This window comes from Notolepis coatsorum, assembly GCF_963971535.1.
Source record: "Notolepis coatsorum genome assembly, chromosome: 6".
Classification (NCBI taxonomy): Eukaryota; Metazoa; Chordata; class Actinopteri; order Aulopiformes; family Paralepididae; genus Notolepis; species Notolepis coatsorum.
The window spans coordinates 66,217,816-66,230,825 of NC_140170.1; the positions used below are offsets into that span (position 1 = coordinate 66,217,816).

The following is a 13,010-nucleotide window of genomic DNA, read 5'->3' on the forward strand; positions in this document are numbered from 1 at the left end:
TTTCCAAATTTGCTGTGCATATTCATGACACCTAGAGGAAGAAGCTTATTGATTTTGGTGACCCCATGACCTTTCCTCTAGCACCATCATCAGGCCGAACTTTCAATTTTCTAATTAGTTTATTCCTGATCTGTTAGTCATACAGTCATGAAACAGCTGTCATAAGTACCCATGAAATCCGCCATATTGGAATTTCCGCCATCTTGAATTATTCCCCTAGCCAGATTCTCACCAAACTTGCTGTGTGGAATCTGGGGACTAACATCTTCAAATGCGTCATTTAAATAATCGATAGGCCTAACTATACAACCACCAGATCCAATCAAACTTTAAGCCGTGACCAGTAACTAACTGCAGCAATATGCGCTACGTTATGCGTAAATGTGCGCTATGTGCCTAAAGTCAAGACTCGACAGTACTGAACCCGAAAAATTATTTAGGAGCATATTTTTTGCATGATTAAAAATGAAGGTTCGAACATCCGTACAAAAAACCCTGGCGAAGTTCGAAGCCCAAAAACAGGCTTCGGGGACAGCTCTAACCCTCTGACACAAATATAATGGAATATAATGCAGTAAGGCTCTCAGGCATTCTGTATTGCTTTCAAATATTTATTCTATAGTTACAGGTAAGAAGGATATATAAATGTTTTGACCCCCTTATTTAAAAATGTTCTACCTCTTTTGGGGAGGGGGTTGTCTTTCATATTAGCTATATTTATTGAGGGGGACAAATTGACCTCTTATCAATATTGAGGGGGGACATGTCCCCCACAACGGCCCCTAAAACTACGACTGTGGGCATACCAGTATCTCACCAGTATTTGTGGCAAATCTCACGTCCTTGTGATTAGTGCCATGTGACTGAACAAGACAAAACGGTGCACACCTATTCCCCATTATGGAGCGAAGATGTTTGTCAGGTTTGCAAATCAGGCAAAGTGCCATGAGTAACACTTGACTTCCTCTCGTTTTTCAAACGTTAGATTGGGTGTGGCGGTCATGTGTATCGGCCCAGCAGCTTTCCCGATTACACAATGAGAGACGTCGCTCCATAGATGCCACACAGCAGGTGGACAACTTGATTACACTTAAAAAAAATATTAATTAGTGTATCAAATAGCTTTCATTAAAAAAGATTATAATTTGCGGTGCACATTCATGACACCTAGAGGGACACGCTTATTGATTTAGGTGAACCCATGACCTTTCCCCTAGCACCACCATCAAGCCAAACAATCGTGAGAATCAGGTGGACGACCGTGGGAGTACTAGAGGTAGAAGCCATTTTCAGAGAAATCTAAATGGTGGAAAAGTCCCAATATGGCGGACACGAAAGATCCTGTTGATGCAAAGTTGTAGACCAAGGATAGCTGTGAATGTGTACAATGTCTCGAAACAGTCGGACTCACTGTGAACGAGTTGCGGCTTTTCAAGCTTTTGACATTTTGACCTTTGATTATAGCGCCGCCATCGGGCTGATTGGTGCGATATTCCTTCTAATGCATTGGCACATCGATATATCATTGTGGCAAATACAATTTTTGGGACACACGGACGGTCCAACTTCTACTAGCTGCTTGGTGGCAGTCTGTCCCAACAATCAGATCCTTCAAGCTGAAAACCAAAACACTTAAACCTGAAATATCATCTCAAGACATCTAAAGTCCCTATCATAAGAGCAAAATTACAACAAAAAAGTGGTTGCATAATAAGTCAAAACATTGGCCAGGGGGCCATGGTGGCTGCAGCTAGCACTGTATTGACTGCAGGGGTCCACACCAGCGAAGAATCAACGTGATATTCATGAGAACATTCAGGAGACGACCGCGGGACGCAGGCCCCAACATTCTACTGGAAGAACTTCAGCGCTGGGAGAGTTCTTAACGCGACTCATCTCCCAGTGGTAACGAGGAAGCCGCTATCTAACGTTTCCATGACGACACAGACTCATTCTCTCACAATTCTAGAGCTACCCTCGTGTCTGGCGGAGGTCTTTACATGAAGTCTGTCCGTTTGGAATAAGAGTCTTATTAACAGATGCGTAGGCTACGTCTGAATGCAGTCTGTGTGGAGGGTATATGCCTATGGGCTATAATATATCTACCCAATAGATTAATTAAGATTAACATAACTAGTATTTCCAACAAGTATGGCTGTCTGGTAACAATAAACAAACACTAGAATGTAAATTAAATTAAAAATAAAATAAAATAAAAACCATTCAAGCTATTACCCTAGAATGACTTTAGAACCGTAGGTAGACTTCTGATCAAAATAATTTTATGCTGAAAATAGAACTTAAAACTTTGGTGGTTCAGTGCAAATCACTTTCTTCAATCCATTGTAATTAACAGTCCTCAACTATGGCAGTACTGGCAAGGGGGAAGGAGGCATCATCAGGGGGGGAGGCATATTGCTTTCCAACAGCGTAAAAAAAACCTAAACCCCATATGCAGAACCACATAGATAAAAATGAAATAAAATCTTTTAGAGAAAGGCAGCACCATCATAGCAGCTATATGGAATCAGATTTTCGTTTCACTTCTTTGAGGCGTGAGCCTATTGTGCAAACATATCTATCAAGTGTTGTAACACGTGCTCAGTCCTTCCATCACCCCCCCCCCCCCCCCCCAGCCGCCTAATCCTTTTCCTTTTCATTCTCAAGCGATCAGAGATTATTCTATAGGCACAAATTTGACCCGTTATTCAACTTTCGAGGACCCGCAGTTACTATGCTCCCTGAGTGCGATGAAGCGACAACAAAAATCATAATAATTTCTTCCGGTTTTGCAGAGGAGACGTTTTTTGTTCATGAGGTTAGAGCCGGAACCTCTTCCGACTACTACGCTACACCCGGAATGACTCGCACGGTTTGGAAGCAAAAACAAGTGATTCGAGACTGACCGGGTTGAATATTTCTTTTAAATTTTGATTCTATTTATTTTTGGGCTTTTCTGTATTTTCACCCATCCCAATTTAGTCGTTATGCCAATTCCCTTCCTGGTCGTTGTGCGCATTGCCCCACTGTCGGCCTGGGGAGGGTGAACTACCACATGCCTCCTCCAAATACATGTGGAGTCTCCAGCCGCTTCTTTTCACCTGACCGCGAGGAGTTCCACTGGGGGAACGTAACGCGTGCAGAGGTTCACGCTATTTTCCCCAGATCACTGGCTCCCCACCCGCTAACACTGCCAATTGTGTTAGTAGGGACGACTGACCAAAACGGAGGTATTGGGACGGAGGTATAGGGACGACTGACCAAAATAGCTGGATTCGATCCCAGAGTCTCTGCGGTGGTAGGGGAGTGCTTAGTCCACTGCGCTACCCAGCCGCCCTGGGTCGAACAGTTTTGAGTGAGAGGAGCATGTGATCTCAGAGTCATAACCTGTTTTTACTGAAACTTATTTTAAATATCTCCCTCCTCTGTAGTTTTTACAGGCTTCGAACGCCATCTCAGGCTAATAAGAGGCCACGTGTCTTCAACGAGGTCTCGGGATCTCTGCAGACCGAGCTTAAGAGTCGATCAAAGGTGAACGAACTCCCTTGATGTAAGGAAACGTGAGGAACGCCTACGAGTTCAGATCGTGGTGCTCGGATACATCGAAACCTCACTGCTATTCTTGTTAGTATGTCGTTATTGGACTGGTTATCAGTAGGGCCTGTGACCAGAGTTCGGTCCTGACCAATAGTTTAACCCATTGAAACCGGAAAACACATTTGTGTGTATATGCAGGCTATATAATGCATTTTTAGCAGGCGTTTTAGGTCTAAATGGGTTAAAGGACAAGGCCAGTGTAATTAATAATTTTTGTTATTGTCAACATAGTTTGATCCATCTATCCAACACCAGATTACAGCTCATATCTTTTTAGTCATAGTTTAGAAGAAAGGGTTAAACAAGTCATACCTTCCCTTTGATCAGCATAATCCACCGTTATGATGAACATTGTAGTTTTTTTCCCTGGACTTGAGGCTAATGCGCAATGTGCATTCTTGGAGACTACACATTTGTTTACCACTGTACTACTACTACTGTACTACTGTATGGGGCGACAGTGGCTCAGGAGGTAGAGCAGTCGTCTGGTAATCCGGAGGTACACGGTTCGATTCCCGCTCCTCCCGGGCAGCGTGTCGGAAGTGTCCTTGAGCAAGACACTTAACCCCTAATTGCTCCCGATAAGCAGGTTGGCACCTTGCATGGTTGCCTCCGCCGTCGGTGTGTGAATGTGTGTGTGAATGTGTAAAAAGTGAGGAACAAATTGTACAGCGGGAACGTATGGCTTCCTGCTCGAGAGCTCCTAAGGGCAGGAGAGAGTAGGACGAGTATTTAAGAGTAGAAGAAATGCATTATAGGTTTTGGTCTATTCATAGGCTATGTTGACGATAGCACAATACAAATCTAAATAAAGCACACTGGCCTTATTCTATAATAAAATAGGCTCTTAACAAATCTGAACAAAAAATATAGAATCATTAGGTGTACTGTCATCTTGTCATGATAATATGGGATACTTTTAGAATCTCCCCCGCGCCCCCCCGACTCATTATTGTACGACCAAAACACATGTATTCCCATTTACAGTATACGTCTCCTCCTACCTTCAATCATTCAGCTTATGGCTGGGTAATATATCAATATGTATCATCTGTCAGTGTTATGGTTTCATTGGATTTCTTCAACATCACTGGGATAGACAATTCCATTGTCTAATTTAATAATAAAGAAGCTTATATTAAGTTATATTTCTTACATAAATCATTTCTGAAATGTTTGACCGTGTTAAATTGTAAAACAAAAGTTTACGTTTGAAATCACACTTCCGATTACTATCTAATCCAGTATGACGACCATCAACTGGATTATCGACCATGTGATATTCCGTACATCAGCATACATTGGGGTATATATTGTCGTAAAAATCCTTGATTATTGTGATATAGATATCGCCCTGCTCTACTTCGGCTATAGTTTTGGGGATACACAGCTGGGGATAGCTGTACTGCACCTGCAGTACATACAAGAAGCCAGGTCTGGTCTATCCCAGTGGGATTAGCGAGGTAACTTCACTTTGTACAAATCAAAAGATTAACTTGAGTGAACAGAGGTAAACATTATACTAGACTTAAGTCTACTATTCCCGTCAGTCTTGTGCTCGTGAAGCGGTTAATTTTAACACAACTACAAAGTGTAACTTGTCATGATTGCGAATGACAACATTGGAAGAATCGGGTTACTTGATGATCATTGCAGGTATGGCGCTCTCACCTGAACCCTACATAGAACTAGAAGAAAAAAAATAGGACAAAATAATCCTCGTCCTCGAGGAATTCCTTAATTGCATATTAGGTTCTGACTGCAGCCGTCAAAGAGATTTCCGCAGCACGTATACGCAGAAAACACAGTCACACATTTCTAAAGCGTTCTTGCTCTTGTGCGCAAGAAGGAGAAGGACATTTACCCAGGCGGTCTAATGCTTGGGCCTAACGAGGGATCCAGCTAGTTGAATACAAAAGGCAACCAGACGTAGGTGTTGTAGTACGCTTTCCACCGGGGGTCGCCTCTCACTCGGTGAGGCAGCCGTGTAGCCCGAGGGCGCCGTGGCGGTCCTTAGGATAGGCGTTGCACAGGTTGCCGTTGGGCAGGGACCCGCAGGTGGCGGCGATGCCGCAGTGCTTCAGCAGGTTGAGGTTGAAGTGGGGAGCCCCGGTGGCGCTGGCGTCTTTGGGAGGGAAAGGCTTCATGGTGGCGAGGATGAGCGCCAGACAGTTGGCGACGTCCTTGTTGGGGGCGCAGGCCAAGGCTGGCGTGCGGCCTGTGGAAGGAGGAAGACGACGCTTACTGAGACAAGTCTAATGTCTTATTATGTTGCTGTGGATGAGAATGCTTACTAAGACGAGTCTAATGTCTTATTATGTTGCTGTCAATGAGAATGCTTACTAAGACGAGTCTAATGTCTTATTATGTTGCTGTCAATGAGAATGCTTACTAAGACAAGTCTAATGTCTTATGTTGCTGTCAATGAGAATGCTTACTAAGACGAGTCTAATGTCTTATTATGTTGCTGTCAAGGAGAACGCTTACTGAAGACAAGTCTAATGTCTTATTATGTTGCTGTCAATGAGAATGCTTACTAAGACGAGTCTAAAGTCTTATGTTGCTGTTGCTGTAGTGTCAATGAGAATGCTTACTAAGACAAGTCTAATGTCTTATTATGTTGCCGTCGATGAGAGAATGCTTACTAAGACAAGTCTAATGTCTTATTATGTTGCTGTCGATGAGAGAATGCTTACTAAGACAAGTCTAATGTCTTATTATGTTGCTGTCAATGAGAACACATACTGAAGAATGGGCTTTGTTGAAACCCTGACGTAGAGATGAGATTCATGTCAATCAACTTGTTGCCGTGCCTCTTATTAAAGGAACACGCCAACATTATGGGAAATGCACTTCTCCAGAGTCAGACAAGAAGATGGATACCAATTTCCTCTCTGTGTGTTCAGTAGAAAGCGATCCGGCTGCAAGCTAGCCTAGCTGAGCACAAATGAATTTTCATTTCAAACCTTTATTTATACTCGTGAAAGCACTGAGGTTTCCCTCATTTACAGTGATGACGAGTTAAAGGATAACTCCACTATTTTGGGAAATTAGCTTATTTAACATCTTCCCTGGAGTTAGACAAGAAGATGCATACCTTTTTTGTCTCTGTGCGTGCATTTTAGCTTTGGGAATAGATGCTCCGTTAGCATAGCTTAGCTTCATCACTGGAAGTGAGGCAGGACAGTAGCCTTACAGTGCCTTACAGTGTATTGCAAGGTCTGACATTGACCAAACTTGATATGCATGACCTTGGTGGGCTCTAGGTCAACTCCTGAAAAGGGGGTCAATGTCAGACTTTGCAATCAAAAGTTAGGGGGCTAATAACCCTTGCCATAATTTCAGTGCGCCCCTAACTTTTGATTGCAAGGTCTGACATTGACCCCCTTTTCAGGAGTTGACCTAGAGCCCACCAAGGTCATGCATATCAAGTTTGGTCAATGTCAGACCTTGCAATACACTGTAAGGCACTGTAAGGCTACTGTCCTGCCTCACTTCCAGTGATGAAGCTAAGCTATGCTAACGGAGCATCTATTCCCAAAGCTAAAATGCACGCACAGAGACAAAAAAGGTATGCATCTTCTTGTCTAACTCCAGGGAAGATGTTAAATAAGCTAATTTCCCAAAATAGTGGAGTTATCCTTTAACAAAGGACACAAATATCATAACAGTTAATAATTACAATGAATTACAATTACTACAATGATGGATTAAAAACAATTACATGATTCAGTACATAGGTCAAGTGCAATGCCTTTAAACTCCATGAATGACGGGAATGTTCCGAGCTTTAGAGTCTTTTGCAGGGTATTCCATGTGGAGCATCGTAGGAGAAGGCAGATTTTCCAAGCTCAGACCGAACTCGAGGCACCCTGAGCACAAGCCGATCATTCGAACGAGTTTGGTAGGTGACAGCACTCCAGACCAACAAAGATGTAATATAAGGTGGAAGTTTGCCAATAATTGCTTTGTAGATAAAAAGATACCCATGATAACTACGAATGAATGGAAGCGGATACGGACCGTCTAGCCTAGCTGTTGGCCAACAACACCTCTCCCGGAGTTTTAAGCTAGGCTAGTGGTTCCTATCCACTTCAATTAATTTGTGCTAAGCTAGTTTGCAGCCGGATAGCTTTCTACTGAACGAACAGAGAGGGAATTGGTATCTATCTTCTTGTCCGACTCTGGAGAGAAGACGGTAAGTGCATTTCCCATAATGTCGTCGGGTTCCTTTAACTGACTACTAAAGCTACTGACTTACCCTCCTCATCTACAGCCATCACAGCTGCTCCTCTGCTGAGCAACACCTGCACTACGGTGGACAGACCGTTCCTCGCTGCAATATGAAGGGGCCTGTATATGAGGAGACAGAAACAACACCAGTCATGGACCCATCTCAAACCACGCCCCGTTTTCCTGATCCTCCAATCACAACTCAAATCAAGAAGAGAGGGTGGGTTTGAGATTTAGCAAACATAAATCCATGTGAAAGAGGAATACCATCCAATTGAAGAAACTGACATGAGCTATCCCTGTGGCCAAGGGGAGCTCAAAGGGAAATTCCACCACAAAGCAACATTAACATTTATTTACCAGACTGAGACATAACTGATTCATTAACTCTATGTGGCTGTGCCAAAGCGATCTCTGCTCAGAAATATTGGCAGTGGAAGGTGCTAATTTGGTTATGACATATCTAATTATGAGGTATATGTCATAATCACACAAAGCAACTTCTCTATTTGTATTAACACTTTGATTGCCTAAGGCTAAATTCATGATATACCATAGGTTGCCAGCTCTATTTGTCTATGGAGAAGTTCCCCTTCTTTGCAGGGCTATAACTTTTTAAATTCTATTGCTACATTGCCATTATTAGGGCCCATTCAAAGTCCTATATGTATTGTTCATTGTGTAGCAACGTTAAACTTTTTCATTCACATATTCATAGTAAAATATGGTCTAATGTATAAGTATGTTTTCATCTCTTTCTGCAGCTTTCTCCAGAACTTGATTTATAGCTCCAAATGCATTATATTGATGATGAAATACAGTTTGATGGCAATCGGCGCGATATAAAAAATTTCAATTGGACGTACTTCTAGAAGTTTCTACGTATCATCTGATGATGACCGGATGGGCGGGGGATCGTTTATAATTCCGTGGGCAGCGTTATATCATTCATCTAGTGTGGGTCATATGTTCATCAGAGCAGTTTATATCGAACACGTTCAAAAATAACGCTGAATCTTACCGTATCTTCCTCGCGCCGTTGGACGATCAGCGTGGTGTAGACCGTTTTCGATTATGGGATGTTTATCCGGATGAACCATTTCCAGGTTGTATAATACTATATACTCCAAATAACGTTGTTTATTGAGTTAGGGCGAGCGATTGATCATCCAGTGTGTTGAGATGGAGTCCGGCTACCGATCGCGAGTGCCCGGAGCACATAGGATGAGCACTTCCTGTTTGGCGAGCCCCTCCCTCTTGGCCGATCTGCCGATCGGCCACCAGATGGCGCTCTCGAACCGTTAAACAGTTGATGGGAGCTCACCAGTACATCTCAGGGCTCCGGAAAGAAAATATGATTTCGATCACAGATTTTTGAAATATTGATATCAAAGACGAGTTACGGCATCCTCGGCAACTTGAGCATGGCGGGGAAGGACGCCTAAAAGCGTCTTCCGGCAGTTAAAGTGTTAATTAAAAACGTCTCTTTTAATTAATGTGTGAACGAAAGCAACTCACCATAAGCTAGAAACCATGAAAAACAAGAACAAATATAACAGGTTATTATGTTTCTTTCTTGTGGGTTCATGTCTTTTTTACCTCCATACATAAAACAAGGCGCCCTCCCTTTTTCATAATCTTTTAAATATATTTATGATTTATTTTCTGCCGATTCACCACTGCAATTCCACTGTATCTGAAAATCTGTCTTAAAACACCACATAAACCCATGGAAATGACCACATTTGACTAAAATGCCATACTGACACCTGAGGTGTATTTAATTTCCTGCAAATCTTACATTTTCCCCCTGAAAAGTTGCACTATTGTGCCTTAACACAGTGAATTCTTCCTCAGATACTGTATTATATCACAACAGTAACACTGTACAGGAAACAAGTGACACATAAGATGTTGGCGTTTTAGTCAAATATGGTGACCTTCTTCATGTGGCATTTAAGACACATTTTCAGATACACTGAATGACAGAAAAATTGTGAATTGGCAGGAAAAGAAACAACTTTCAGTAACAGAAAAAATAAGTGGGCCTTGATTTATGTATCAAGCCAATAATGACTTGGAACCAGACTGGTCTGGTACTTTAAACCTGCACTATGTAACTTTCACATTTAACTATAGCAACACTCTGTAGTGTAATTTCACGACCATAAAAAAAAAAAAAACATAGCGACACTGAACTGGCGGCTGCACTTGCACGCCAATTTAAAATCTTGTTCCATACAAGCTCTCGCCAGACGCACAAAGTTCCTGGTAGCCCCGCAAAAAACAACGACTTGGGGCGCCCCAGTGGCGAACCACATAACGCGCTGAGTCGCGGCACGGCCGACCCGGGTTCGATTCCCGGACCCGTCGTTATTTGCCGAATGTGTTCCCCCCACTCTGTCTCCCGTTCCTCCTCTCTCTCTCTCTACTGGACTGCCCAGTAGGAAAAAGCGATAAACGCTAAAAAATAAATCTTAAAAAAAAAAAAAACGACTTGAAGACAAAAGCATTTCATATATTTAATATTATTTAATCTCCCGACAGCCGGGCTGCCCCCCCAAGAAATGTAATACCTGTGCAAATGAAATGTAAGACTTGTTAATACTAGGGCTGACCTCTATTAGTCGAATAGTTGACTAATCGATCGAAAGGAGCCGTAGTCGACTGCCAACCTCTTAGTCGAGTGCAAAGAAAAAGAACATTTACTTTTATAAATTCTTTTTATAAATCATTCTTTCCTAAAGCAAAGAGGCCTAGAAGCGTGGCTAATGCTAATGGCGCACATACCAGCGAGGCTAACTGCCTAAGAAAACGGACACAGAGGCACTGAAAGACGATTTCACACACTAGACATATCAAGATGTATCCATCAGTGGACCAATTGCATGCTTTCGCAGAGGACAAGAAGCCTTCAGTCGACTTCTTCTTTTTTATTTATTTATTTTGCATTCAGGGGGGTAGTCGACTATCGGAAAATTTCGACCAATCAAAGTCGACTATACAAATCCTTAGTCGGGGACAGGCCTAGTTAATACCTTCAAGGCCTTAAAATGAGAATTATTTAATACGTTTTAAGACTTTTTAATACCCTTCAGATGTTTTACACAGAACCAAATAAGGAGGAGAAGAGCAAACGGCAAGAATGAAATAAATGTCTTCATGCGTTCAGGTTAACTTTGTGCTTTTGTTTGTGTTTATGTTTATGCTCTAGAAAAGTTCACCTTGAGGTCGTACTAATGTGTTCTAAAATAAATCGAATTGCTTCACCAAAGTGCAATATCCCTTCAACAGCTGTTGGGAACTCAGCGCTTCAAATGGTAAATGGTGCATTTATATAACAGCTTTTATCCAAAGCGCTTTACATTTTGTTCCTCACATTCACCCATTCACTCACACACACACCGACGGCAGAGGCAACCATGCAAGGTGCCAACCTGCTCATCGGGAGCAGTTAGGGGTTAAGTGTCTTGCTCAAGGACACTTCCGACACGCTACCGGGAGGAGGGGGAATCTAACCGCTTCAAGGCAACCATCAAATAACAACTCACATTTGGAGCGCACTGTTTGTGGCGTTTATGAGTGAAGAGTCGCTGATCTCTCCGAGGATTAGCAGGGCACACATCTCCTGCGCCTGCAGGAGGAAGCACACAGATCCCACAGACGGGGTGAGTCTAAGTGGTCTGGTGTGGGTGTGTGTGATTTCAGGGCAAAAAAAAGGGGAGTCAAGGGAATTATAATGTTAAGTCAATGGAACGTGCGTGTGTGACCTTGATGCAGGCTAAGTGAAGGGCAGTGTTGTCGTTGACATCCAGCAGGGCCAAGTCTGGCTTCGCCTGGTGCACCAGGATCTCTGAAACGCAGAAGACAAGACATTTCTCACAGCACCTGCCTTGTTCCGAGGGATTAAGTCAAACCCTTAAGGCCGAGATGCGTTTCGACGTCTGCGATATTTTGCGTGTGGGAGCTAGACCGACATACTTCCACGTCAGTTCAACGCGTGGGTTGCAGTAAACAGCCGAACCACTAGGTGGACGTGCTGCGTTGTGTTGTACAAACGGCTATATTTTCGGACTTCCTCTGCCAGTTTTTCTTCAATTTGGTCCGTATTTGTGATGTATCACGATCGATAGTGGAGCGCTGAGACCGAGCTCCCGAGATGATAAACAGTAAATATAGAAGTACGTCAGAGGAGCAGGAGCTCGGCAGGCTCGTCGCAAACCATTGCAGCCACTTTGACGTATAAATTAGTCATTAGTGCTGTTTGTTTGGAAAGATGAGAATACACACCAACCACACTATTTAATTGACCCATCTCTAACCCCGCCCTCGTTTCTTGATCCTCCAATCACAACTGTTGCTTCCCTCGGACAAACGGAAGCAACGGTTGTGATTGGAGGATCAAGAAAAGAGGGCGGGTTTGAGATAGGCCACTTGCTACCTTGTGTATCACTCTACTAGGCAGAGACAAATCATATCTTGTATCTACAATATGAGGCAAAAATTCAATATAGCCCAGTTAAACCTTTTAGCGCAGCAGCTCAAGGAAAGACATGTCTCAGAGGGTTATTGCTGATTGGGTTTGATCAGGGTATCTGCAGGTTTCAACAAGTTAAATTTAAGACTTTTTAAGACCTTTTTAATACCACTTTTATTTTGTATACCAATTTCACGACTATACTAGCTAAACATTTTTTAAAACACATAACACTGCGCGTTCCATACGAGCTCTCGCCAGACACACCAAGCTCCTGCTAGCCCCACAAAAAACAACGACTTGAATGCAAAATAATTTTATATATTTAATATTATTTAATCTCCTGACAGCTGGCCCCCAATTTTTTTAATGTGCAAAATCAATTTAAGACTTTCTAATACCTTTTAGGGCCTTAAAATTGAGAATTATGAATTTAATACTTTAAGACTTTTTAATACCCTGCAGATACCCTGTTAGATACACCCATCTATACTCACACAATTAGGACAGTATTTTCAACATACCGACAGCTGAGGTCTGTCCACCATCAGCAGCGACCATCAGGGCAGAGCATCCAGCGTTATCCACAGCGTCGACCTCTGCCCCCTGAGACAGGACCAGCTGGAGCCCAGCGATGTTCCCAGAGTAGGCAGCGGCGTGCAGCGGGGTCCTACAGGCACAGCACAGCCACCACACAAGACAA

General features: G+C 42.9%; 1 protein-coding gene across 1 annotated transcript in view; it reads right to left on the bottom strand.

The window, feature by feature from the left end:
• Positions 1-2,695: 2,695 nt before the first annotated feature.
• The window catches only part of LOC311230772 (serine/threonine-protein phosphatase 6 regulatory ankyrin repeat subunit C-like), a 51,416-nt gene continuing 41,101 nt past the window's right edge, over positions 2,696-13,010 (bottom strand). The window contains exons 24-28 of the mRNA XM_084317131.1: positions 12,832-12,977; positions 11,601-11,683; positions 11,382-11,464; positions 7,859-7,950; positions 2,696-5,815 (exon numbers count right to left, since the gene is read on the bottom strand). Of these exons, the coding sequence (XP_084173257.1) occupies positions 5,565-5,815; positions 7,859-7,950; positions 11,382-11,464; positions 11,601-11,683; positions 12,832-12,977 (655 nt within the window). The 3' untranslated portion in view covers positions 2,696-5,564. The remainder of the gene's footprint in view (positions 5,816-7,858; positions 7,951-11,381; positions 11,465-11,600; positions 11,684-12,831; positions 12,978-13,010) is intronic.